At 38.1% G+C, this 26529-nt stretch overlaps 1 protein-coding gene across 2 annotated transcripts in view; it reads left to right on the top strand.

Annotated features, from left to right (window-relative positions):
* LOC100494546 (3 beta-hydroxysteroid dehydrogenase type 7-like) overlaps positions 1-14473 on the top strand; it is a 31168-nt gene extending 16695 nt beyond the window's left edge. For both annotated transcript variants that reach the window (XM_031896764.1, XM_002935295.3), the window contains exons 5-7: positions 2085-2184; positions 7452-7611; positions 13544-14473. In XM_031896764.1, the coding sequence (XP_031752624.1) occupies positions 2085-2184; positions 7452-7611; positions 13544-13983 (700 nt within the window). In that variant the 3' untranslated portion in view covers positions 13984-14473. The remainder of the gene's footprint in view (positions 1-2084; positions 2185-7451; positions 7612-13543) is intronic.
* The last annotated feature ends 12056 nt before the right edge of the window (positions 14474-26529 follow it).

Here is a 26529-nt window from a genome sequence, read left to right as displayed (position 1 = left end):
ACATAAAGACAAAGACAAGAAATCCTCTGCCCTCACCCATTATTAATATATTAAGGACATTCAGACATTCTGTGCATTAAGCATGCGCAGTAGAGACAGTTAGGGAAAGGGTATGAGCATCCCATGTTAAAGATGGTGGCGCCGTTCACTGTAACAAGTATGTAGTTTGTAGTATGTGTATCTCTGCAAATCTTTCAAATATAGCGTTTTTAAACAGCAATAGTAGTACTATTTAATAGTGTGCTTAATAGATTTTGACTTTCATTCTCCTTTAAACAAAACAGGGACTGTTTGTCAGTATACAGATATAAGCTCCGTTATCCAGAAACCCGTTATCCAGGAAGCTCAGAATTACAGAAATTACCCATAGACTCCATTATAATCAAGTAAAATTGTAAAAATGATTTCCTAAAATAGTACCTTGAACTTGAATCACACTTAGATATAATTAATGCTTTTTGGAAGCAAAGCAAACATATTGGGTTTATTCAATCTTCCAATTATTTTTAGTAGAGTTATAGTATGAATTTTAGTAGAGTTATGGTATGAAGATCCAAATGATGAAAAGATCCATTATCCAGAAAACCCCAGGTCCCGAGTATTCTGGATAACAGGTCCCATACATTGCAAACCTTTTGTACAATTGCCACTAAACAGATCTCTCTTTTGTTTCATAGGGATATACTCTGCATTGCCAGAGTATCAGCTGACTCCTGTAGTGTGATACATCAGTGGGACAGCTCTCCTAGATCATAATCAGTATTCAGTGATGCGGAGAACATGTTGCCATCGCAGTATAATATGTATACTTTTTAAAATAAGCATTGACTGGAATATTATATTCAAAATATTGAAGATGCTTAAAAAAAGAGTGCACAAGGGGAAAACTCCCATAGTGTACTTTTTAAAATCCTGTTACCAATTATCAGGGAATGTGAGTAATGTGTATCAGGTAAAGGTCCACCACAGTGCTCCCCCTCCCACCTATATACTCACAAACACATCACCAGGAACGGTAAGCGCTTTATTCAATACGCACCCCCTAGGTTGCCTGCGGGATGTCACTCCTACTACGGATGATGGGTTAAAATATAATGGGACTAAGAAATCTAATGTGCAAACTACAGTACATGATATATCCAACACAATGGGGCTGATTTACTAAGACACGAATTCGAATCCGAATTGGAAAAATTCCGATTGGAAAACGAACATTTTGCGACTTTTTCGTATTTTTTGCGATTTTTTCGTCGCCTTTACGGCTTTTCGGAAATTGTTGCGACTTTTTCATTACCAATACGATTTGCGCGAAAAAACGCGAGTTTTTCGTAGCCATTACGATTCGCTCGTATCTTGTCGCGACTTTTTCGTATTGAGCGCTCGTAAGTGGCGGGCGAAACTTTCAGACTTAGCATGATTTTGGAAGCCTCCCATAGGACTCAATGGCACCCTGCAGCTCCAACCTGGCCCAAGGAAAGTCTCCCATAGGAATCAATGGCACCCTGCAGCTCCAACCTGGCCCAAGAAAAGTCACCATACTGAAGCTTGAATGAATCCGAACGCTACAAAAAAATCGCAGCATTTTGCGCAACTTTCGGAATGGCTACGAAAAAGGCGCGACTTTTCGCGCAAGTTTTAACACTAAGAAAAAATCGGCAGATTTTGCGCAACATTCGGAATGGCAACGAAAAAGTCGCAATAATTTTCCGAAAAATCGCCAAATACCAATCATTACAAAAATTTAATTCAGTGAGAATTGAAATACATTGACTGTCAGATGTAGATGCAGGAACAAAACAAACCATCATATTTTGAGAGATGGGAGATAGCCTTCCCTTACCATTCAAAGCATTCTGGATAGCAGGTTTCTGGATAACAGATCCTATGCCTGTACTTGTATCTGTTCCATTTTGTTTTGTTTTCTTTCATTCTTATTTTGGTACACTGGCCTCAGCACACACTGCATTTTAATAGAGAGTAGTTTAATTCTTGGGGTTCATATGGTTTGTCTCCATCAAATTATATTGAGCTTTTACAAATATAACTATTTTTATTAACAGCCTTCTATATGTGTTTTCTGCCAGGGCCACAGAGGAGACAGTGTATACCGGTGAGATAGAACTATCATATGGCAAAACTAAGGCTCTTGCAGAACGTTTAATTCGCCAGGCAAATGGCAAAAAGGTAATGACAAAAACAACATACATTTTATTCTTCTTGATTTAGAAAAAATCTATAACTGGCTTTACCCACCTGTGATAACCTTAATAGGGATTCATTTAACCTAAATGTACTAAAAATGTGTGGTAATGGTTTTAACTTTATAAAGGCTCATACTGATGAGTGCTTTTTTTTGTGCTCCTCTGTAGCATTGTTCTCCTGCATTTAAAGGAGAAGGAAAGTCAAAATCTATTAAGCACACTATTAAATAGTACTACTATTGCTGTGTAAAAACGCTATATTCCTGGCTTGCCTAATGAAAGAATTACAGAGATACACATACTAGAACTTACATACTTGTTTCAATGAATGGCGCCGCCATCTTGTCCAGCATGTCAGTATGGGCTGAAAAGCACAAGCCAGCCCCCCCTCCGCTCCCCGCTCCTGCCACAAAGCCTCCACCGCTCCCCGCTCCTGCCACAAACCCCCCCAAGCTCCACAAACCCCCTCTGCTCCCCGCTCCTGCCACAAACCCCCCCAAGCTCCACAAACCCCCGCTCCTGCCATAAACCCCCCCAAGCTCCACAAACCCCCCCTGCTCCCCGCTCCTGCCACAAACCCTCCGCCGCTCGCAGCACCTGCCCCCCGCTCCCCCCACCTGCTTGTCACAGAATACTCCGACGCTGCATCACCATGGCAACTGGACGCTCCTGTTGTGTGCGCATGCGCCGCCTGCAGTAACAAGTCACCAAGTCTTGAAGGAGCGATGCATTATGGGAATCTTCTCTACACTGCTCAGCGTTTTTTTTTCCTGTTTGGCTTCTGATCTTCTGAATGGGTGAAATATGGGGAGACTTAAGGGCACTATTGAGACAACTGAAGGTATGCCTGCAGCTTGAGATTAACGCTTTATTAGCCTTTCCTCCTTTAACTGCAAACGAATGCAGGAAGAAAGGCACCCCATTCTTCTGTATATATGGCTGTACTAACACAGGAGTTCCACCTGCATTCGGTGCTAGTCTTAGTACAGCTCCAATACGGAAGAACGAGGTGTCTTTCGTATTGGAAAAAACACTTGTTATGACAAGGGGACTCCTCAATTGCCCTTCGCTTTCAACCACCCCTCTGAACCCCATTTTTACATACCTTAATGAAACACCAGGAGCCAGAAATTGGTAAAAAGAGGCCACAGCATTTATTTACATTTTATCAAATAAATAGGACCTTGCCAGCCTCACCCAAGGCAATATTCAAAACCAGAATTCCATAAGAGATCGCTACTATGCTCTGCTGTTCCTTACTGAAGACTTGAGATCAGCACTATGTCACTATATCATTATTATTAGGCTGCCTCTACCTACAGAGAGGATGGCCCCAAACTCTGCTACCAGCAGGAGCTGCATCTCCCACCATGAGAAAAGTTCAGCAGCCCTGCTGTTGGTCCTGAATCTGCAGTGTCTCAATGATAGGAAATCAAAGCAGGCTGTCACCTGGCACAAGCAGTAGTAGCATCTGTATCAAGCAAACCACCATGCAATCAAAGGAGAGAACCTCCTTTCTCCCTGTTCAAAAATTACCTGTGCAGTACCCTGGCAAGGTCCTACCACTGCTGTGACAAATAAAACTTAAAATACATTACCATATATGCACTGTTTTGATCCAGAGGAAAGCAAAAAACCCAGCTTGAAATCTGTAGGGATGCACCGAATCCAGGCGTTTTTTTAAGCATTTGGTTTTGGCCAGATCTGCTGTCCCAGCCAAACCGGATCCAAAACCTAATTAGCATAAATTAGCATATGCTAATTAGAATCCAGAAATGGTTAAATGGGCAGTGAAACATTTTTTTCGCTGCACGATTTTTAACCCCTTCCGATCCTAATCAGCATATGCTAATAAAGATTGGATTCGGTTCAACATTCGCCCAAATCCCGTTGGGTGGGTTCGGAGGTTCGGCCAAACCCAAAAAAGTGGGTTCGGTGCATCCCTAGAAATCTGTGCCAATTTTGCCTCGAGGGAAATAATTCCATCCTGACTCCATTGACGATTGGAAACATTCCCTGGAACCAGGGATTGACTTTCATTTAACATAAATGATACCATGCAGACTCTCACATTTATACTGTATAACGTTACCAAAACCACAATATAACAGTGCATCCAGGAAACCATCCACATTCTGTTGTTAATAGATAATATGAGAGCATAAAAAAGAGAATCTCCTGGCATTTTAAAAAATATGCAAAAAAAGAGGGTGGGATGTTTCTACCTGTTCAGAAGATAGGAAGCAAACTGTTTCTCTTGCGACATCACATCCCTATCCTTCTCCACCCCCCAGCCCAGCTTTCCCCCTCCTTAACTTATTGCTTTTCACCCAATCACAGGTACATCTGATTCTGCCAATCTTTACACATAAACCAGTGTAATCTGGCTGCTGGTCATTCGGATCCCTTGTCATGCAGCCCCTGCGTTTATAGCTCCAAGGCTTCCTGTACAAGTCCTGAATACCTTGGAGTTCATTTACTAAATGGCCACAAAAACCATTTTGTCCCTTATTGCCAGTTCTCCTTAGCTTCATTATTAGCATAAATTATTGGCATTGGTGTTAAATACTGCTAGCATTCCAGACTTCTAAGCTCATTTGCTCTTGCATATAAGTAACAGGCATGGCTTGTTTAGGAATACAAATGCAAAGAGCAAACTTTAAGGCTTTTTTTATTCCTTCCAATTACTACCCCTGCTAAGTAATGCGAGCCACAACTTGCACTTTAAGTGAATTACATTGTTTAATAAATGTATGTTGGAAAGCTGCTTAGGATTACATTAAATTTCATCATCAAAATGACATTTTTGAATTTACAAAAACTTGCATACAGTTTTCCAATTAAGCCATTTGTGTTATTTTGCTTTTGTCAGCAGAGATGTTAATTGTGTAATTTGCAGTGCACAGTCAGCTGCCCTCCGGCCAAGGCACCACAATGTCTTCTATGTTGTACAATTAATAGAGTATCGTAGATGTGTGCAAGGCATTGTGGGAATTGTAGTCTTGACTTATATTTTTCTAATTGCATCCACTTTAACGACAAAACTATTAATTCTAGAGCAGCTTTAGGATAAAGCAACAGCCACAAAGGGATCCAGAATGATAATAGGAGTTTTCTATGTTATTAAATTTATCCATAGAAAAATACTTGTAAAGTTATATTTATAGACTAACCAGAGCCAGGCCATAGTATTCATGCCCAAGGCAATACTACTTGGCCTGCTCACTGTTTAACCTCCACCCCTGCTCTCACTCCCTGCTGGATGCTCACTTGTAGCAGGCACTTGTTCCTACCACCCCTGCTCGCACACATGCTTAGCCAGATTCTCACTTGTGAACTCACTTTCCCTCATGCAATGTTTGTTCTCTGCCTTGGAACTGTATCCACTTCCCCGCATACAAAAACCTAAAACTTCTGCAGTGTTATTTGCAGTTTCTCAGCCCCACACATTCAGAGTGCTGCAGGGATTCAGAAAAAATCACAGCAGCTGAACATGTATATTTCCTTTCAAACAGTATTCCAGATAGACGAAGCAGGGCATATGTGCAGTAACAGGAATGATTTTAACTTTCGTCTTTTAATATTTCAATGCTCATTGATTAGTTTTGGTCAAGTTTGGTCTTTATGCAGTTGAACAGTTGCACAAGTACATTAATGATAAGGCTGATGCCACACGTGGCGTTTTTCTGCTGCGTATTTTCTAATTCTCTCGGCGGCTGAAAAACGCACGATATCATCATCTATAGAAATAACTTGAAAAGACTCGAAGGAAACCACACAATGAGTAAATACGCTAGAAAGCGCCTTACCACGGATTTTTCAAGCGTTTGCCGAAATACCTGTTATTTGCACAGCAACCTATTCCTATGTATACACAAAGGCAGCTGCCAGACCTAGCGGAAATACGCTGCGTTTTTTACTATTTCGCACTATTAGCACCATGGAAACGGGATTTGCTACGTCACCAGTACTAGGCTGAAAACGCCATAGTTAGGGGCTGTGTGGCTTGTGCGGCGTTTTTAGCTTGAGAAAATACGCAGCGTAAAAACGCCACGTGTGGCATCAACCTAAGGTTGATTTATTCAATTTATTTCTATGGATGATGATATAGTGCGTTTTTCAGCCGCAGAGAGAATTAGAAAATACGCAGTGTAAAAACGCCACGTGTGGCATCAGCCTAAAGTTATCACACTGAGATAATAAGAAACAATCAGAATTGTATGTGCCCGGTTAGCTTGATAAAGCAAAACAAAGAAAGCCAACAGTAAATGCTTCAGTGCAAAGCAGCCCTTCTTAAAATGTGTTCTGATTCAGCCCTTCCCCAATGTGCTTGCTATAACTGAAACAATCCAGTATCATTCATTACCAAGTAGTGTGGGAATGTTTGATTTTTTAAAATTATTAGTTCAAGAGATGTTACTCTATAGGTTAATGAGTTAACAATAAAACAGTCATTGAGCAATCCCAGGCAGGCTCAGAAGAAAGTTCTGATCAGGGAAAAACATAAGACATTAAAGGACCAGTAACACCAAATTAAGTTAACACTTAATTCCCCCAAAACTGCTATAATAGTAGGTAAGGCTTACTTACCCTTGGATTTTTTTAAATCTTCATCTTGAAGATGAACCATAGCAGAATGATGAAAAGACAACAGGCAGCTTGAATTTCTCTGTGTGCTGAAGTCAGCTTTGCACACCCCAATATATTATTGCTAATGGTCTGACTTTGTACCTTTATTTATCAATGTCCTTATATCCAGTATTCCTAGCTACTACTTTCTTAAAAGATCAATAATGCCAAGAATGAGAATGACTTATTTGACCTCTTTCTATCCTGTCCATTGAAAATAAAACAACAATAAAAACAGAAGACCTATATTTGCTTCTAAAGGAAAATATAGCTTCCTGGATATAGGGCAGAATTTTCAAAAGTGCTGAACTCTATGTATGTTAATACTTTTACCCCTGTATGTATTAAAATGCACTAAATTTGCACAGGAGCAATAAATAAAATAAATAAAATATTTGCTTTTATACAGGTGACCAGTAAATGCTACCTTCTTATTGGTTGCTATGGATTACTGCACCTGGGCAAACTTAGTGCCTTTGATTGCATAACATCCCTTTAGCGTTATTATTGTAGCCCTCATAATCTAATTTCAACAAAGATTCTGGAGTTAAAAACTGCCCTAGAATCTAGAGATCAGTGATCAGAATAGTTAATATTTATGCCTTAATTCTTATTTTTCAGACAAGGCATGGAAAACAGCTGGTCACCTGTGCTATTCGACCAAGTACCATATATGGTGAAAAAACGAAAAATGTACTGGACAGCTATTTGTCTGCCAAAGCTAAACATGTTATAAATTATATTGAACCTGCAAATATAGATTCTCAGTACACATATGTTGGTAAGTGTTAAAATCACTTAAAATTAACCCATTTATTTTAGCAATTCAGAATTCTTGTTTTAAAGGTTACAAGATCCAACGCATAGCTCAGTGTGCCCACAGTTAGAACAAGTATGTATCAGTAAGGAAGTGAAGCATTCACCATTTTCTACTGAGTGTAGGTAAGCCGCGACCGAATGGGCCCCCTGCAGTATTTATAGCTACTATACTTTCTCGGAGAATGTAAATACAGGTATGGGATCTCTTATCCGGAAACCTGATATCCAGAAAGCTTAGAATTATGGAAAGCCTGTCTCCCATAGACTCCATTTTAATCAAATAATTCAGATTTTTAAAACTGATTTCCTTTGTCTCTGTAAAAATAAAACAGTGCTTTATATTTGATCCCAACTAAGATATAATTAATCCTTACTGGATGCAGAATAATCCTATTGGGTTTAATTAATGTTTTGTTGATTTCTTAGGGGCACATTTACTAACCCACGAACGGGCCGAATGTGTCCGATTGCGTTTTTTTCGTAATGATCGGTAATTTTGCGATTTTTTTTGGTGTCTTTACGACTTTTTCGTATTTTTTGCGATTTTTTCGTCGCCTTTACGATTTTTGCGTAAAAACGCGAGTTTTTCGTAGCCATTACGAAAGTTGCGCAAAGTCGCGTTTTTTTCGTAGCGTTAAAACTTGCGCGAAACGTCGCGCCTTTTAAGTTTTAACGCTACGAAAAAATCGTGACTTTGCGCAACTTTCGTAATGGCTACGAAAAACTCGCGTTTTTACGCAAAAATCGTAAAGACGCCAAAAAACTCGCGTTTTTACGCAAAAATCGCAAAGACGCCGAAAAAATCGCAAAAAATACGAAAAAGTCGCAAAATGTTCGTTTCCAATCGGAATTTTTCCAATTCGGATTCGAAATCGTGTCTTAGTAAATCAGCCCCTAGGTAGACTTAAGGTATGAAGATCCAAATTACGGAAAGACCCCTTATCCGGAATACCCTTGGGTAACAGGTCCATACCTGTACTAGAAAGAAGCCTATTTTCTTCTGATATAAAACTACATATGAAAATGTGTAATAGTTACAGCTGTAAGCAATACAGGTCTTTTGTAACTGCAAATATTTCCACACAGATGATTATTAGAATATATTATTGATAATGTTTAATTTTTGCAAAAAATTAATGTTCATAATCCATGCAGATTCAGGTGAGTTTATATTGTCAACAACATGTATAAAGTTGGTAATGTTATAGAGTAAGGGCTGGGAATACAGAACATATTGTGCCACCTGCTGATCAATTTAAGAATAATTTTAACAAAACTGTAGTGTATAACAATGCAACTGTCTATTCATAGGCTTAGAAAATATACTAAGCTCTAATGTTATGGTGCATTAGTTGTATAGACTTAGCATAGATCTACCATAGATCTGAAAGAACAAGGTAAAAATATAACCAATAACACAACTGTTCATGGAGCAACTTCTGGGATTTCTCTCCCCCACACTTAAGGGGTGATTTATCAACGTTCAAGTTTGATTTATTTTTTTCACGTTTTTGCTCTAAAAAAAACTTTGAATACAAATTATAATTCATAATCTCAAATCTCTGGTATTTATTAACTGCAAAAAAACAAAACTCGAGTGTAAAATTTCACCATATAAAAGCTTGCGAGTTTCTATAGAAGTCAATGGAAGTTGTCCTAGGCAAAGTGTATAAAGTTGATTAGTGATGAGCCAATTTGTGCACCAAATGTGTTTCGCGGATTTTCCTCCGTTTCGTGATTTTTCCTGCTGTTTCACGAATTTTCCAGTGAAGGACAGATTCACGCATCACTAAACTTGATAATTCAAGGTATTGGAGTTTTTTATTCAAACAAGTTTTCCTTATTAATAAATAAGCGTGCATTCAATATGCGGGTTTATTAGATTTAGAAAAAACAAATTCAAATTCACAAACTCAAAAATTGATAAATAAGCCAATTAATCTGGAGGGGCATATAAGAGACTGTTCTACTCCCTTTTTTCTATATATTCTGTAGTGGGAGGGTTCACATGGCTCATTTGGCAGTCCTAGATAGGATACAAATCTTTAAAAAGGTTTATTAACCTGACCGGAATGCTCGGGACCTAGGGGGTTTTGGGTAGTTGGTCTTTCCATAATTTGGATCTCCATACTTTTTAGGGCAGATTTATTATTTGTGTAATTATTGTGTTTTTTTTCCTTCTATGACTAAACTTACTTTTCAAAAAAGACACAAATGTCTAGTCATTTATTATAAAATCTGAAAATAAAAAGTGCAAGTAAATAAAATTGCACACTGAATACGAATAAAAATACAAAATTACAAATGAAAAAAAAAAAAAAATCCTAAAAAACTCACTAAATAAGGACAACTCCCATTGACTTCTACAGTACCCGACCTCCGCAGCTTTTAGATGGCGAAGTTTTGTATTAGAGTGTTTCATGGTTTTTACACAGAATAAAGAGTTATTTGTGGTTTAGAGTAATTAGTAAAATACACAATGTTTAGCACTAAAAATTTTACGAATGTTAATAAATCTGCCCCATGTCTATTACAAAAAATTATCAATAGTAAAGAGCGAATCTGGCCCATTTTGCTTCAGCGGAAAATTCGCAAAATTACAGAAAAATTCATGGAACAGTGGAAAATTCTTAAAAACAGAGGGCGTCATGTAACGATTTTGTTGCACGTATTTTTTTTATTCAAACACAGAAGTTTTGCAAAACAATTCGCCAATGGAAAAATGCAGAAATTCAATATAAATTCGAATTTGTCACTAATTATCAAGGATTAATTAGGGTTTATTCACTAAAGTGCGAAAAACGTGCGCTATTTATAGCATGCGTTAAAAATTTTATTGCGTCTTATTTTTCGCGTCTTAATGCATAATTCACTAAAAGGATATTTGCGTTAATTTAGACGCAATGCTGTTTGCGTTATTTAAGTTGCAAAGACTATTTTCATACGGTATTTGACGCAACACGCTAATTAACGCAGCGTGCTACCTGTCTCGCGCACTAATTAACACACATGTGCTACTTATCGCGCGCACACCATATTAGCCATACACAGCATTTCGTTCAGGCGTACGAAAAAATCAGCGAAAATACGCTCAGAGAGTTTTTTCTGTGTGAGAATTAACACATTCATTTGTGCGCTATTTAACACACGTGATATGCGACTTAACCCATGCGATAATACTTTAGCGAATCGCGCATTTTTCACCCATATACTGCACTCAATACAGCCACATATTGAATCAACATCCTGCATGGCTAGTTAGCAATGGAACGATATGCTTGCTGCATGTTTGCACATAAATCAGTTCAGTCTGCAGCATCTAAATGAATTGCTAATTAGCCATGCAGGATGTTGATTCAATATGTGGCCATTATTAAAGGGATGAGATGGGAACCCTAGGTGCACCCACACCACACCCTGTTCTATCCAAAAACATACCCCCTGCTCCAAACTTGTTGAGGGTATCAATAAAGTCTGCAAATAAGTTTGTCACTGTTTTCAGTTTTCTCTCGAAGAATAATTTTTTATATAACAGTAATTAAATAAATGAAATTTAAAGTATATAAATAAATGTGTTAAAAGTTCCATGTATGTGTGCTTGTAAAGAGCTCACATTCATTATTAGAGATTTTCAGACTTTTTCATTTCAAGCCCTCCATTAATGTCAAACACATGCCTCCTTAGCTCCTGAGAAGATTACGGCCTTTTGTATCCAATGACCAATGACTAGGCCAGCGACTAAGTAGTTACCCCAAATCTGAACTTAAATGACCCTAACACTTTCAGCAATACCTAGCAGAGCAGCTATATAGCTTGGGAAATCACTCCTCTATATGATTTATAATAGAATAATGTTTCGTTAGACCCCTAAATATACGTAAATGATTAACTGTCTGTTCAGCTGTTTGCAAGCCTTTGGAATTTAATGACATTTCCACTGCACAGCCGTGCTTGACTGTATACTGAACCCTGCCCCAAGGCCTGTGCATGTGTTTGCTATAAGGTGCATATTTCCTGCTACTCTTTATTCCAGTACATGTCTATCATGCAAGGAAAGCGTAAATCGCTAATTCCACTAAACCCGCTCCTTACCGTATCAAAACAACTGGGGCACATTGCTCCATCTGTATGTCATTGAATTAATTACACAATTTGAGCCAAGCCATTTCCATTGCAAATACTACCTTTGGTGCATGCTCTTCCTGTACACAACATCCTAGCTTGCCAAAACACACAAACAGTCCCTGACCAGTCATCTGTAAGGAACTAATGAGGGATCTCACTGAGTGTTGCTTATGGTAAATGATTTAACAATAGATTAAGTTACTAAAAGGTCCTAGAAGCAGGCTAAGTGGCTAGAAATAGGTAGGGCAATAGTTAAGCAACAGTGAAGCATGCAGTATTGCTCTGGGAAAAAAATCTCCTTTATTGTTTGCAAAGTAGTCTTTCAAGATTGTCAGACCTTTGCAGAGTTTGTGATTTTAGAAATCAAATGTTTTTTGTATGGATAAATATAGACACTTCTTGGATTTTGGTAACAAATGCTCTTTCTTATGAAAGAATATGGCATTCTTGCTATAATTTCCCATTTGTGTATGTACTGATCTATAGATGAGGCAGAAGGGTGGATAATATATGAGAATAGGGCTTAAATATTTATTCAGCTGTTCTTTTTATATGAACTGTATGCTCCTGAGTCTGTTGCATATTATTGTTAATGCTCAATGTGATTGATCAGTGAAAGCTGCTAACAAATTTGTCTCAAAGAACAAAAATAATATGTAGGTGTCAGAAACTCAATCCTTAAAGAAAAATGCAAGTCAAAATATAAAAAGCATACTGCCCAATAGTCTTCCTATTGTTTAGTAAAAACGCTACACTTTTGGCTCACCTAATCAAATATTTACTCAGTCACACTTACTTCACATTTTCTAGAACAGGCAGCCATCTCTAAAAAGGTATCCTCCCTTCCTTTCCCTCCTTGCTTCATACTGCACATGTGTTTCATTCCCTCACCCCCTCCCCTCTGCAAGATCCGCTTCTGATTGGCTGGTGGGCATGTGTAGCTCAGAACAGGAGACAGGATCAAGTTACACACATGCTCAGAGAATAGGAAGGCTGCCGCTGGCACCTACAGGAAGGGGAGAGAGATTTCAGTGATGTCACTGTAGTCTTCACACTGCTGTAGGCTGCCAGCACCATATCTCAGAGAAGCAAGCAGGGATCTGGGAATTTAGATATGCAGTAAGTACTTAAAAAGAATGCCTTTAGACTTACTTTTAATTTATATGTACCTTTCATTGTCCTTTAAATTTAGACACTGATTCTTCTGGATCATAAGGTCAAGCTGTAAAACATTTTATGCAGTGTCTCAGTGACTGGGTCACTGGGACACCGGGAAAGAAAATTGTGAGCCCTGGCCCTTGTGAGCCTTGCCAACCCAGTTCCACCATTGGGGAGGGGGGGGGCAGACAATCATGGGCCTGGTGAGTTTTTGGGTGTCAGGGGGGCCCAGCCATGCTGCACTTAATTGATTAGCCCACACCCCCTGCTGTCAGCGAGGTGCAGGAGCTCAGGCACCTGCATTTTCTTTCCCCTATCAGGAGGAAAGCTTAAGTCTGGTAAAGCTGCATGGGGATTGGATGGGCTGAAGGGGAATTTTAAACTTCAGTCATCCAATCCGTGTGTGGTTCACCAAGACTCCTGCCCTCCCTTACCAAATCTTCAGCTCACTGACAGCAGGAGGAGCAGCTAATCAAGTAAGTGCAACTGCAGGGTCCCCTTTGGGGAAAGGTTTGTGACTGGCGTGGGGGGCCACTGAGGTGACAGCCCTGAGGTGACAACACTGATATTATGCAAAATCACTGACTGTGAGTATTACTGTGTTGTTCCAGGTAATGTGGCTTGGATGCATGTACAGGCTGCCTGGCACTTGCGCTTAAAGCCAGAACTCCTTGGAGCTGAAGTGTACTATGCATATGACAACACTCCCATGAGGCAAAGATACAAACTCCTTTACGAACTGTTCACTGAAATTAATCCCTGCATCCAAATGGGCAGCCACATTCCTTATTGGAAGATGTGGTTAATTATTAATATCTACAACATCATTCAATTTATTGTGAGACCATTCTGGAATTTAAAACCATTCATGACATTGCCTATTCTGAATATAATCGTCACATCATTCTCTTACGAGACAGACAAGGCATTCAGGCACTTTGGATACCAACCTCTGTTCGACTGGGCTGAGAGTAAGAAAAGAACATGTGAATGGTTAAAGAGTATGGTCCATGATGTACCAAAAGAACATGGGAAACACAAAGAAACATAGGCCTGATTTATGATCATTTAACATGAATGTCATGTATGCTGCAAGTCCCTATAATCCTGCATGACACCTCAAGATTTTTATTCTAGAAAATACACGGCTTTACAATAGTGGGACTTTCTTCATACCTTTTTTTAAATATAAATGAGCTCTCTGCTCTGCATTTTATTCATGAACATATTTTGGATAGCCAAAGAACTAAATGAGGCTTACACATGAGACTTCTAGTTTTAGCCAGATTATATGATGGCTCAGCCACTAATGAAAATTCAAGCATTTGGTACATGTTTTTGATGTTTATTTAATGTTTAAAATACTGTTTAGCAGACTTAAGATATGGTGATGTAAACTATGGAAAGACTCCTTATCTATAGAACCCCAGGTCCCAAGCATTATGGGTAACAGGGACCTGTATCTGCAACTTCTATACTGAAGTGTATTCTGATAATAAAAATACTTTGGCAATGATTTATTAAAATAGACAGTTACAGTATATTCATTACACAGTGTGAAATCTTTACTTTGATTGTTACCTGGGATTTAAGGCATCTGCTAGGATCGAGCAAACTTTTTCACCTAGTGCAGTTTAATGGCCAAATTCCAGATCTTCTCCAAAGCAAACTTTTTCACGAGTCCATGCTATAATGTCTCAATGCAGTCTATTTCACCAGAAAGAAAGGCTCCCAGCGGGCATCATTTCTGTCCCTTGTTTTTAACATCCGCTGCCGCTTTACACTTTTAAGAGACAGCTGCATCCACCTAATTACAGAATATTAGAAGGGGTTTTTGGTCAGTCTCATTTGGGGAATTTTTGGTCGTTGAAGCATAGTGGAAAGGAGCTTCTCCTTCTCACACTGAATCCAAATCATTTTGGTGAAACAAGTGTCTGTCTTCAAATAACAACCCAGGACTGTGTATATGTCATGTAAACATAATGGAACATGATCACACTTTTTGGTGGATATAGCTCTTACCCACAGTGACGGTGGGTCCAGGTGCTCATGCCCCAGACCATTCAGCGCGGGGAGTCATCACAGGAAACCAATTATAAAAATAGGCAGGCACTCCGGATTGTTTGTTGAGAAAAAGTGCAAAATAGTAGAAAATTGCAGCCAGTAGAAGGTAATTAATTAAAAAATATAAATTTTATTCTATCCATATGTAAAAGCAGATAGCCTTACGCGTTTCATACCTTAGGGTACTTAGTCATAGGCTGAATACATTGAACACAATACAGAATATTTAAAGACAAATTTGACCAATGAAATAGACTTTGCAATTAACCAATCAGACCCATGACCCTTGGGTCTGATTGGTTAATTGCAAAGTCTATTTCATTGGTCAAATTTGTCTTTAAATATTCTGTATTGTGTTCAATGTATTCAGCCTATGACTAAGTACCCTAAGGTATGAAACGCGTAAGGCTATCTGCTTTTACATATGGATAGAATAAAATTTATATTTTTTATTAATTACTTCTATGGTGCAATTTTAACACTTTTCTCAACAACCCAGGCGATTTTTATAACTGGCTATATGTCATGTAAGGCAAACCAAACCCCAGGGAAGTAACTGGACTAGGCACATTTGGCTTTGGGCCTGGCCCTCAGCTACTCTGGTGCCATCAGGACTTACTTCATAATAGTCCACGGAGACTCCAACTGGGGGAGCAAGGGAGTCTATATATATATATATATATATATATATATATATATATTATATATATATATATATATATAATATATACATTATATACATAAGTGTATAGCTAGTTTATATGAGTGTGTGTTGTATATATATATATATATGCACTGGGGTTCGTTTGAGGGGCTGAAATTAATGGACAAATAAAGTACAGGACTAGTGCAGGAATACAGGCAAACTTTACCTACATCAGGCTTTGAATGTCTAAGATTTCTCCCAGACATGACCCACATGTATTCCATTAAAATGGCCATATGTAGCTAGACTGTACAGTAACAGGGTCAAAATATAAAACTGATTAGAATCTTTATTTTCATATTTATAATTGAACACAACTAGCAGACATGTTATCTTTGAACAAAAAACTTTTGCCTTTAATTGTTCTGTGCATGGAAATTACATGACATTGGATTCAGTTTGCCTGAATCCTTATGATTAGTCAGATCTCAGTCTTGCAAAAAAAGTGCTGGAATTATTCCTAACCAAATCAGGATTGTTAGATTCCTATGTAACTAATCTATAATTAGAAATATTCACACACATGACAAGTCTGCAACTTGAACTTTCAATGCTCTTCATTACTGTTTATTTAGAAAGCCACAGCAAATTCAGGAGCACTGGGGAAATGAAATACCACTCATTAAATGGCCATGATACTGATGTTGCTCATGTCACAGACTAATCATTCTGTGCTTTATATCAGACTGCAGACAATTAGGGCTACAGAACTCTAGGCATTTCCATCAGAAGACTGCTTTACAAGTAACCTTGCCCCACAGTTATGACCTAAAAAAGCTCTCAATAGGAAAAGACCCAAGTGATAAAATGCCTACTATACTCTATGCCCCCAAAAAAACCCATTTAATATTAGAATTTTAGTATAAAAAAGTTGTACCTCTATTCTTATATAACAAACACATAAGCAATAGACAATAACTTGGTTGCACTGTCTTGAAATAAAATTGGTTAAAGCATTACACAAGTGCTGTACAAATAGGATCACATACATTTCTTCAATCTTGCTGCAACAAAATACAAATCCACAATAATAGAAAGATGTAGCATTCGTTAGATGAGTGCCATTACAGGGTAAGAATTACAATATATATTCCACGTACAACTGGAACCAGAACAGGGAACATCCTTGTTGGAGTCACAGCAACGATTTGCACAATAGAGAATAATGATTGACCATTGAAGAGTTATAGCTACTTGCCATATACTGTGTTTTACAAATGAAGCATACAAAACAAACAATTCCCTTTCAAGATTAGCTATGTCTATGCTACCAGCTTTAGTTTAGCACAACCACAGCAACAATGTATTGTAATTATGTACACAATAATTTAACATCTGTATTAAAAGAGAAACATTAGAATTTGAGTTGATTTTAATAAGCATAGTCCCTATAAGCAAGGATTGCTTAAGCCTCATACAAGTACACTAGTGCAAAAATGGTTAGAGGATACACCTCCTCTAACCTCCAATGTGCCCTCTCAGCCTGTGCAAATGTGCCTATTGGAATTACCGCCACCCTCAGCATTACAGTGATTCCAGGGTTCCCACAGTGGGTTGAGCCAAGAGAATTGCACACTAATACCACAGTTGACACTGTGCACCAAACGTATGTAAAATACATTTTTCTTGCTTGAACCTACAGGCGTATGTCATAAAAAAGAGTGCTGCTAGGATAACAAATATATTTTTAATGTTATTGTAAAGGTAATCATGCACCTTTGTGGAAATACAATAAAAATATGTACACACGGGGCACAAAAAATAGTTTGTCTATTTGTGCTTTATTGTTCAGTTACAAATATATACAGTGGAGGAAATAATTATTTGACCCCTCACTGATTTTGTAAGTTTGTCCAATGACAAAGAAATGAAAAGTCTCAGAACAGTATCATTTCAATGGTAGGTTTATTTTAACAGTGGCAGATAGCACATCAAAAGGAAAATCGAAAAAATAACTTTAAATAAAAGATAGCAACTGATTTGCATTTCATTGAGTGAAATAAGTTTTTGAACCCCTACCAACCATTAAGAGTTCTGGCTCCCACAGAGTGGTTAGACACTTCTACTCAATTAGTCAACCTCATTAAGGACACCTGTCTTAACTAGTCACCTGTATAAAAGACACCTGTCCACAGAATCAATCAATCAAGCAGACTCCAAACTCTCCAACATGGGAAAGACCAAAGAGCTGTCCAAGGATGTCAGAGACAAAATTGTAGACCTGCACAAGGCTGGAATGGGCTACAAAACCATTAGCAAGAAGCTGGGAGAGAAGGTGACAACTGTTGGTGCGATTGTTCGAAAATGGAAGGAGCACAAAATGACCATCAATCGATTTCGCTCTGGGGCTCCACGCAAGATCTCACCTCGTGGGGTGTCAATGATTCTGAGAAAGGTGAAAAAGCATCCTAGAACTACACGGGAGGAGTTAGTTAATGACCTCAAATTAGCAGGGACCACAGTCACCAAGAAAACCATTGGAAACACATTACACCGCAATGGATTAAAATCCTGCAGGGCTCGCAAGGTCCCCCTGCTCAAGAAGGCACATGTGCAGGCCCGTCTGAAGTTTGCCAATGAACACCTGAATGATTCTGTGAGTGACTGGGAGAAGGTGCTGTGGTCTGATGAGACCAAAATAGAGCTCTTTGGCATTAACTCAACTCGCTGTGTTTGGAGGAAGAAAAATGCTGCCTATGACCCCCAAAACACCGTCCCCACCGTCAAGCATGGGGGTGGAAACATTTTGCTTTGTGGGTGTTTTTCTGCTAAGGGCACAGGACAACTTATTCGCATTAACGGGAAAATGGACGGAGCCATGTATCGTGAAATCCTGAACGACAACCTCCTTCCCTCTGCCAGGAAACTGAAAATGGGTCGTGGATGGGTGTTCCAGCACGACAATGACCCAAAACATACAGCAAAGGCAACAAAGGAGTGGCTCAAGAAGAAGCACATTAAGGTCATGGAGTGACCTAGTCAGTCTCCGGACCTTAATCCAATAGAAAACCTATGGAGGGAGCTCAAGCTCAGAGTTGCACAGAGACAGCCTCGAAACCTTAGGCTGATGCCATACGTGGCGTTTTTACGCTGCGTATTTTCTAATTCTCTCGGCGGCTGAAAAACGCCTGATATCATCATCCATAGAAATAGCTTGAAAAGACGCGCAGCAAACCACACAAAGCGGAAATACGCTAGAAAACGCCTTAGCACGGATTTTTCAAGCGTTGGCTGAAATACGCCAGTACTTGCAAAGCAAGCTATTCCTATGGATACGCAAAGGCAGCTGCCAGACCTAGCGGAAATACGCGGCGTTTTTTGCTATTTCGCACTATTAGCACCATGGCAACGGGATTTGCTTACGTCACCAGTTCTAGGCTGAAAAACGCCATGTGTGGCTTGTGCAGCGTTTTTAGGCTGAGAAAGAACGCTGCGTAAAAACGCCACGTGTGGCATCAGCCTTAGGGATTTAGAGATGATCTGCAAAGAGGAGTGGACCAACATTCCTCCTAAAATGTGCGCAAACTTGGTCATCAATTACAAGAAACGTTTGACCTCTGTGCTTGCAAACAATGGTTTTTCCACTAAGTATTAAGTCTTTTTTTGTTAGAGGGTTCAAAAACTTATTTCACTCAATGAAATGCAAATCAGTTGCTATCTTTTATTTAAAGTTATTTTTTCGATTTTCCTTTTGATGTGCTATCTGCCACTGTTAAAATAAACCTACCATTGAAATGATACTGTTCTGAGACTTTTCATTTCTTTGTCATTGGACAAACTTACGAAATCAGTGAGGGGTCAAATAATTATTTCCTCCACTGTATGTGTATGTACAATTTAAATGTGGATGTGAGTCACTTTAATTAACAGTTGCAGTTGGGCTAACTTTATTAAAGTCTACTAAAGTATAAGTTGGTGTAGCCAATTAAAAACTGTAGTCAAGGCAAATGCATTCTGCTGTATAGTGCAGTACAGGTATCAAGAAAAGTACTGTTTTCTTTTTCTAATTAAAAAATACTGTTCTTTTTCTGCTTCCCAGTTGGCTATATTGCACAATAGCAGTCTATATGAAGCTTATACACATTGTCCGTAACATTCTAGAACCCAGAATATACAGTTATACCAAACTAAGATAAATACTGGTTGCTTAAAAGACCATTGTTTTCTACAGTTAAACAACAGAGGCCATAAAAGGATAATAAAAGTATATTAAGAATGAATTCAAACAAAATTAACAAGAAACTCATATAAAACTAATGTGCAAAATTATGTGGTGACACCTTTGGGAGTAAAAAATGGCAATTACTATACAGTTTCTTTTTTGAAAATTTCAGTCTTCTCCACCTACCAGTCTATAAAACATTAGCTGCTACAAATAGGAAGGAGCTTTAGGTTATTATTTGCCTGTGGAGGAAGCAAGATAGGGCCAGGCACATGATAAGTTGACACAGACCTCAGTTTGCTCTCATGCTAGCAGGCTGCTTGGGAACTGAATTCCAAACAGACGAGTTCCTATTTAAATTTACTGTTAGTATAATGTAGACACTCATATTTCTTTGGTATTTGTGTTTTTAGAAGCTTTTAGTTCAGCAGCTCTTCAGACTGGAATTTCCACAGCTGGTTGCTGGGTCCCAGTTTGTCCTAGCAACCAGGCAGTGGTTTGAACAAGAGCCTAGAAGATGCATAGAGGAATATGTTTAAAGTAACAATAACATTGTAGACGTTATTGTAAAGCAATGGTAGTTTTTTTAGGCTGCCAGAAAAAAGGCAGAAGAGGAAAAAAGTAAATCAAAAATTATAGAAAAAATAAAAATTAAACACATTTGCAAAAAATAGGATATTCTGTAACATACTAAAAGTTACTTAAAGGTGAACTACCCCTTCAACATATGTCAGCATCTCACTTGAAAGGGTGGGAGCCTGATTGAAGTCATTAAAGAAGAAGGAAAGGGTTTAAAATGCCATAATACTTTGATACTTTAGAAAAAAATCTTTTAGTGGTTAAACACAATTCATTCACCATCACAGAGAGAATCTTGCTAAGCTCACACTTCTCTTCCCTCTGCATTTACTTCATTCTGAGCATGTGTGACTTTAATTCCCCCCCCCCCCCTACTGACCATGAACATAACTGCTTCATTACTGAAGTAGACCTTGTCTAAAGACTAGAGAGGTGGAACACTGGGATTTAGAACACAAGGGACACACTGAATTTCACAAAGCAAATTTTTAGATAAAATTTAGTTTTTTCATACCTTTCATTGTTCTTTGATTATTGATCGCAGTTGCTGCAGGGAATAGTCCCACATAAAGGAGTTGTTCAACTTTAAATAAACTTTTAGTATGACGTAGACAATGATATGCATTTGGCTTGCATTTTTTTTATCTAAGGTTTTCAGTTATTTAGCTTTTTGTTCAGCAGCATTTCAGTTTCAAACTTCAGCAGCTATCTGATTGCTAGGTTCTTGTTTACCCTAGCAACTAGGCTGTGGTTTGAATAAGAGACTGGAATATGAATAGGAGGGGGTCTGAATAGAAAGATAAGGAATAACAAAAACAATGAGCAATAGCTTTTTTAGCTGCTGGGGTCATTGACCCCCATTTGAAAGCTGTAAAGGTGTAAAAGAGGAAGGCAAATAATTCAAAAACTATAAAAATAAATAAATAAATAATGAAGGTCAACTACATAGTTGCTAGGAATAGGACTTTCTTTCAATAACATATTAAAAGTTCTCAAACTCATCTTTTGCAATAAATCAGGCCTACAAATTGCTTGTTTTGGCTGATATAAACAAATACTTATTGTATCCAGATATACAGACGTGAAATGTTTGGTGCGCTTAAAACAATTTATTTTTAAATCAGTGTTTAAATCATTGGCCAGAGTTAATGTAGAATGTCTCCTTTGCTAGACCTTCTGAAACAAGCCATTTATATGCTTCTACACACTACCCCCCAGAGACTTTAGGCCCCATTTATAAAGCTTTGAAGTAGAAATGTTTACCCCTCTGCTGCACTTCAATTGGTTTCTGGTGAAGTCAGAGGGACGTGAAAGTCATTTTCAAAGTCGTAATAGAACCATAGTCAAAGCAGCAGAATATAACTGAAATGCCATTATTAAACAACTTCAGCCATATTGTCATGGGGTATTAAAATACCAGCAAAGTCTATGAGTTCACTAAACAGACATTCTACATCTTCCCTTAGGAAACAAGGACATTTTGCCAGGTCTGAGCAGACATTTCATGACTGTATTTATAGCAAAAGGTCAAGTTCTTTTTAGACTGCGCTGTGTAAGAAAAAAAACAGTAAATGTTGTGTTAAAGTCCTAACAGAGTGAAACATTTCCATCAAAGCAGAAGTTTTATAAAGAAGCAAAATTTGAAAAATTGATGGCTTTCAAACACTGACTTTTTTCCAACTTTGATGATTTATAAATAGGCCAGCAGTTTTTTTTCCCAGCCTTCTGAAATGGTTCCTTATGTGCAGGTCTATATTTTATACTGCTCTCCTTGCCTGTGAGAATGTGTTCAGTCTGGGAAAGCAATGGGATGACCATTCATTATATAAGTAGTGACTTTGTATTGTGGAGCACTACTAAAAAATTAGATATATTTTACCAGTAGAGTAGTATCTAAAATATATATGTTATGCAAGCTGTGGAAATATGTGACTTTTATCTAGGGATGCACTGAATCCACTATTTTAGGATCCGACTGAACCCCAATCCTTTGTGAAAGATTTTACCAAATACCAAACCAAATCACATGCAAATTAGGTAAACATTTTTAACCTCCGTTTTTATGTGTCACGTAATTTTAAGGATTCAGATTCGGTTCGGCCAGAGGCATGGATTCAGACGAATCCTGCTAAAAAAGGCAGAATCTTGGCCGAATCCTGAACTGAATGCTGGATTCAGTGCAACCCTACTTGGAGTATCGGTTAATGAATGGTATACACATTGTGAGAGAGTGTCCAAAGAAATGCATCACAAGGTGAGTTTTCATTTTTAGTTCTCATACAGGGAGATGTTAGCTTCAAAGGAGACGCTGATAAACAGAGAAGGTTTTCTCTGTTTAAAGGACCTTTCTCTCAGGTCCTGGAACCTAGAGTATTCTGAAGAAATCTGTATGTCAGTCACTCCATTTCCAGTCCAGCTCACATATTGGAGTTTACTTTCCACAGGAAGGCTTGTAGAGAGAATAGTAGGAAGGTCTCTATGAGCAGGGTACAGAGCAAGAAGGCTGCCTATTTGTTTATGGAACTCCCAGGGGGGCAGGGGGTGCTGCCTGCCACTGTAAGTAGCAGAGGGAGCCTTTGACAAAGGGACGGAGGGTCTGAGTTACTGAGGAACTGACAAAATCCAGAAGGCAGAGCAATTTCCCCAAAGGAGTATCACTAGAACAGGGGTGACCCCCAAATGTGTGTTTTCTTACTGGTAGTCACACAAGGGGCCCAGTATAGTGAGGGAACGCATCAAATGTGTGAAAGTAGCGTCCAGATGGCAGGAGTTATTTGTATGATTTGTGTTCTTTATGCTGAAAGAAATGGTCACCCCTGTGGTAAATAAACTGCCTTATAGAGAAGAAATTATCTGTTGTGGATCCTGCAAGCTTACAATATATATGTTTTTTTCTAGAAGAATACAGTTAAAGAATTAATCAAGCCAAAAATTAGTAAACATTTGATTTTCTTTGGCATATGATCATGAAAATTTACTTCAAACCTATTAGGGGATTTTCTGTTTCAAAGCTGAACTGCCCATCTGTTTTTGTTTAACAAATATTAGGATGGTGAAAAAATTTATAAAGTAGGCATCCAACACAAGCATCTCTCTCTACACATAGGGGCACATTCATCAAAGTACGATTGAGTCCGAATACAAAAAAATTGTATTTTTTCTAAGTTTTAGAAACTTTTATGACCATCAGAAATTTTGCGATCATCAAATGATCGGATTTCATGATTCAGATTCGTACCTTAGTGAATCTGGCCCATAAAGTTATTTTTCATCTAGCAATAGTGCAAGTTTAGGAAAACTATGAAAAAAAGTCTATTTTGATGTGATAGAGAATAATTAAATGAACCACAAATTAAACAGTGCAAATGTATTACTTTATAAAGATTTTCATATAATTTAGCTAAAAATCCTATAAATACAAGAAGGAAATTTTACAGGTTCCTATATAAAATGATTACCCTATAAGTGTCCCAAAGGAAAGTACAGGTATCGGATCCCTTATCCGGAAACCCGTTATCCAGAAAGCTCCGAATTACGGAAAGCCCATCTCCCATAGACTCCATTATAAGCAAATAATTCAGAAATTTAAAACTGATTTCCTTTTTTTATGTAGAAATAAAACAGAACCTTGTAATTGATCCCAACTAAGATATAAATAATCCTTATTGGATGCAAAACAATCCTATTGGGTTTAATTAATGTTTTATTGATTTTTTAGTAGACTTAAGGTATGGAGATCCAAATTATGGAAAGACCCCTTATCCGGAATACCCTTGGTCCCGAGCATTCTGGATAATGGGTCCTATACCTGTACAAGATCTGAGATTCCAACTGGTAACCTTATATCTCTTTGGACATCTAACTGGTAGCTTTTGGGCTCATACACAAGTGAACCTATGACTTGCTCAGTGTATATTTTTGGATATCCAGTGAAAGGCTACAGTTGGGACTGTATATGGCATGGATCGCCAACTTTATACCCCTGAGCCACATTTAAATGGGAAAAGTGTTGGGGAGCAACACAAGCATGAAAAAGTTTCCTACGGGTAAAAATAAGAGCTTTAATTGGCTACTTAATAGCCTCTATGTGGTCTGGCAGTCTACAGAAGGCTTTGTTAGGCATTATACTTGGTTTTTATGCAACCAAAACTTGTTTTCTTCCCAGAAATTCAAAAATGAGCACCTGCTTTGAGGCCACTGAGAGCAACATCCAAGGGGTTTGTGGGCAACATGTTGCTCACGAGCCACTGGTTGGGGAACACTGGTATATGGATTATAGTTTGGACTGTTTGGATAAATCTCCCTATTAGGGATGACCAAATTTGTTTCGCCTGATACATATTTGTGACAAAATTCCAAACATTGGCAAAAATGTTTGGAATTTCATCATATGTTTTGTTTTGGTGGGAAAAAAAATGTGTTTTTTTTCGGTGGGTATGCATTTGGCAAGAGAAAAAAGTGAAGGGAAAAAAACGCCCATTGACTCCAATGCATTTGGTGCCAATAAATCTACACAATAACTCAAAGGCATTTGGCACAAGGAAAAAATGCAGCAAAAAATCCAAGGACTCCAATGCATTTGGTGCCAAGAAATCTACACAATAACTCAAAGGCATTTGGCACAAGAAAAAACGCAGCAAAAAAGCCCATTGACTCCAATGCATTTGGTGAAAGTTTAAATGTCACCATTTTGTGAATTATCCAGTGGATGGACAGTTTCACTCATCACTAATGCCTATGGGTCTATATAAACACAAAACAATGTTTTGGGGTTTAAATGACATCTGCGCGTATTTGTCTATAGGTATTGATGACCCCCGACTACAGACTGCTTGTAAGTAAGAAGTCATTGTGCAAAATACATTATGGCTTAACATGGGTTCAGAGGGTACATGGTTACTGGTTGCTCATTTTGGAATGTGAACCACAATTCTCATATTTGTGGCTACTTTCCTAGACAACGTTTGCTTTGGTTAAATAATACAAATTTGGCAGGTTATATCGGCAAAATGCTGCTCCATTAAATCTGGCATGAAGAATTCAAAATAATGAGAGCAGTTAAACTAAATCTAAAAAAAGTGCCATATTGTTACAGATAGTCTTTTTTGTAATTAAAAACCAATAATAATAATACAAGTATGGGATACATACTTTATCCATAAAGCTCCAAAATTAGTAATTTTCCATAGGATCACATTTATAAAACAAAGTGGTATATTTTGTGATCAAAGCAACTCTTTTATTTATGGCTTTGTATTTTCTCTGTTCCAGCCCTGGTTCATAGCTAGCATAAATCCATACACATGGGTTTTTGTAGTAGCTTTAAGGACAAGTGCTCCGAACTTAGGGAAAAAACACCCTGTATCCAGAGAACCCCAGGTCCCAAGCATTCCAGATCACAGATTCCATGCTTGTAATACATATGAAGACTCTTGTCTCTGAGTAGTTTCCACAGATACAGTATGTAGTAAAGGTAAGCATTAAAAACTAGGCACAAATCACCAAAGCATCCCATCTTTTAGTATTAGCCTCTGTATTCCACTAAAATATTATTTTTAAATAATTTGGTTAAAATATTTTGTATTTTACCCTACATTTAATACAAAGATGCTACAAAAGATACCGTATCCCTGCCTTTTTTTTTTTTTACAGAAAGGGCCTATTCTTTTAATTAGGAAAGATATACTATTTTTGTTATTTATTACTCTAAACTAGGTATGCACCGAACCCAGTTTTTCCGATTCGGCCGAATCACTGTTAAGGGATTCGGCCGTATACCAAACTGAATCCAAATCCTAATTAGTATATGCTAATTATGGAAGGAGATTTGAAAGTCCGTGTTTATGCAGCGACATTAACCCTTCCATATGCTAATTAGGATTCAGATTTGGTTTGGCTAGGACCGTGGATTCTGAACCCTGACGAAAAAGGCAGAATATCAAACCGAATCCTGGATTTGGTGCAACCCTACTCTAAACAGGGTAAATTATATTAAAGCTACATTCTTATTCCTGATCCCAAAGAGCAAAGCCAAACATACCAGCAGCCCACTAAGAAGCCTCTGATAATAAGTTGCTCTTTATCTA

This window comes from Xenopus tropicalis, chromosome 2, assembly GCF_000004195.4.
Source record: "Xenopus tropicalis strain Nigerian chromosome 2, UCB_Xtro_10.0, whole genome shotgun sequence".
Taxonomy (NCBI): Eukaryota; Metazoa; Chordata; class Amphibia; order Anura; family Pipidae; genus Xenopus; species Xenopus tropicalis.
The sequence above is the reverse complement of the archived record's forward strand: the minus strand, read 5'-3'. Positions and strand labels throughout refer to the sequence as shown.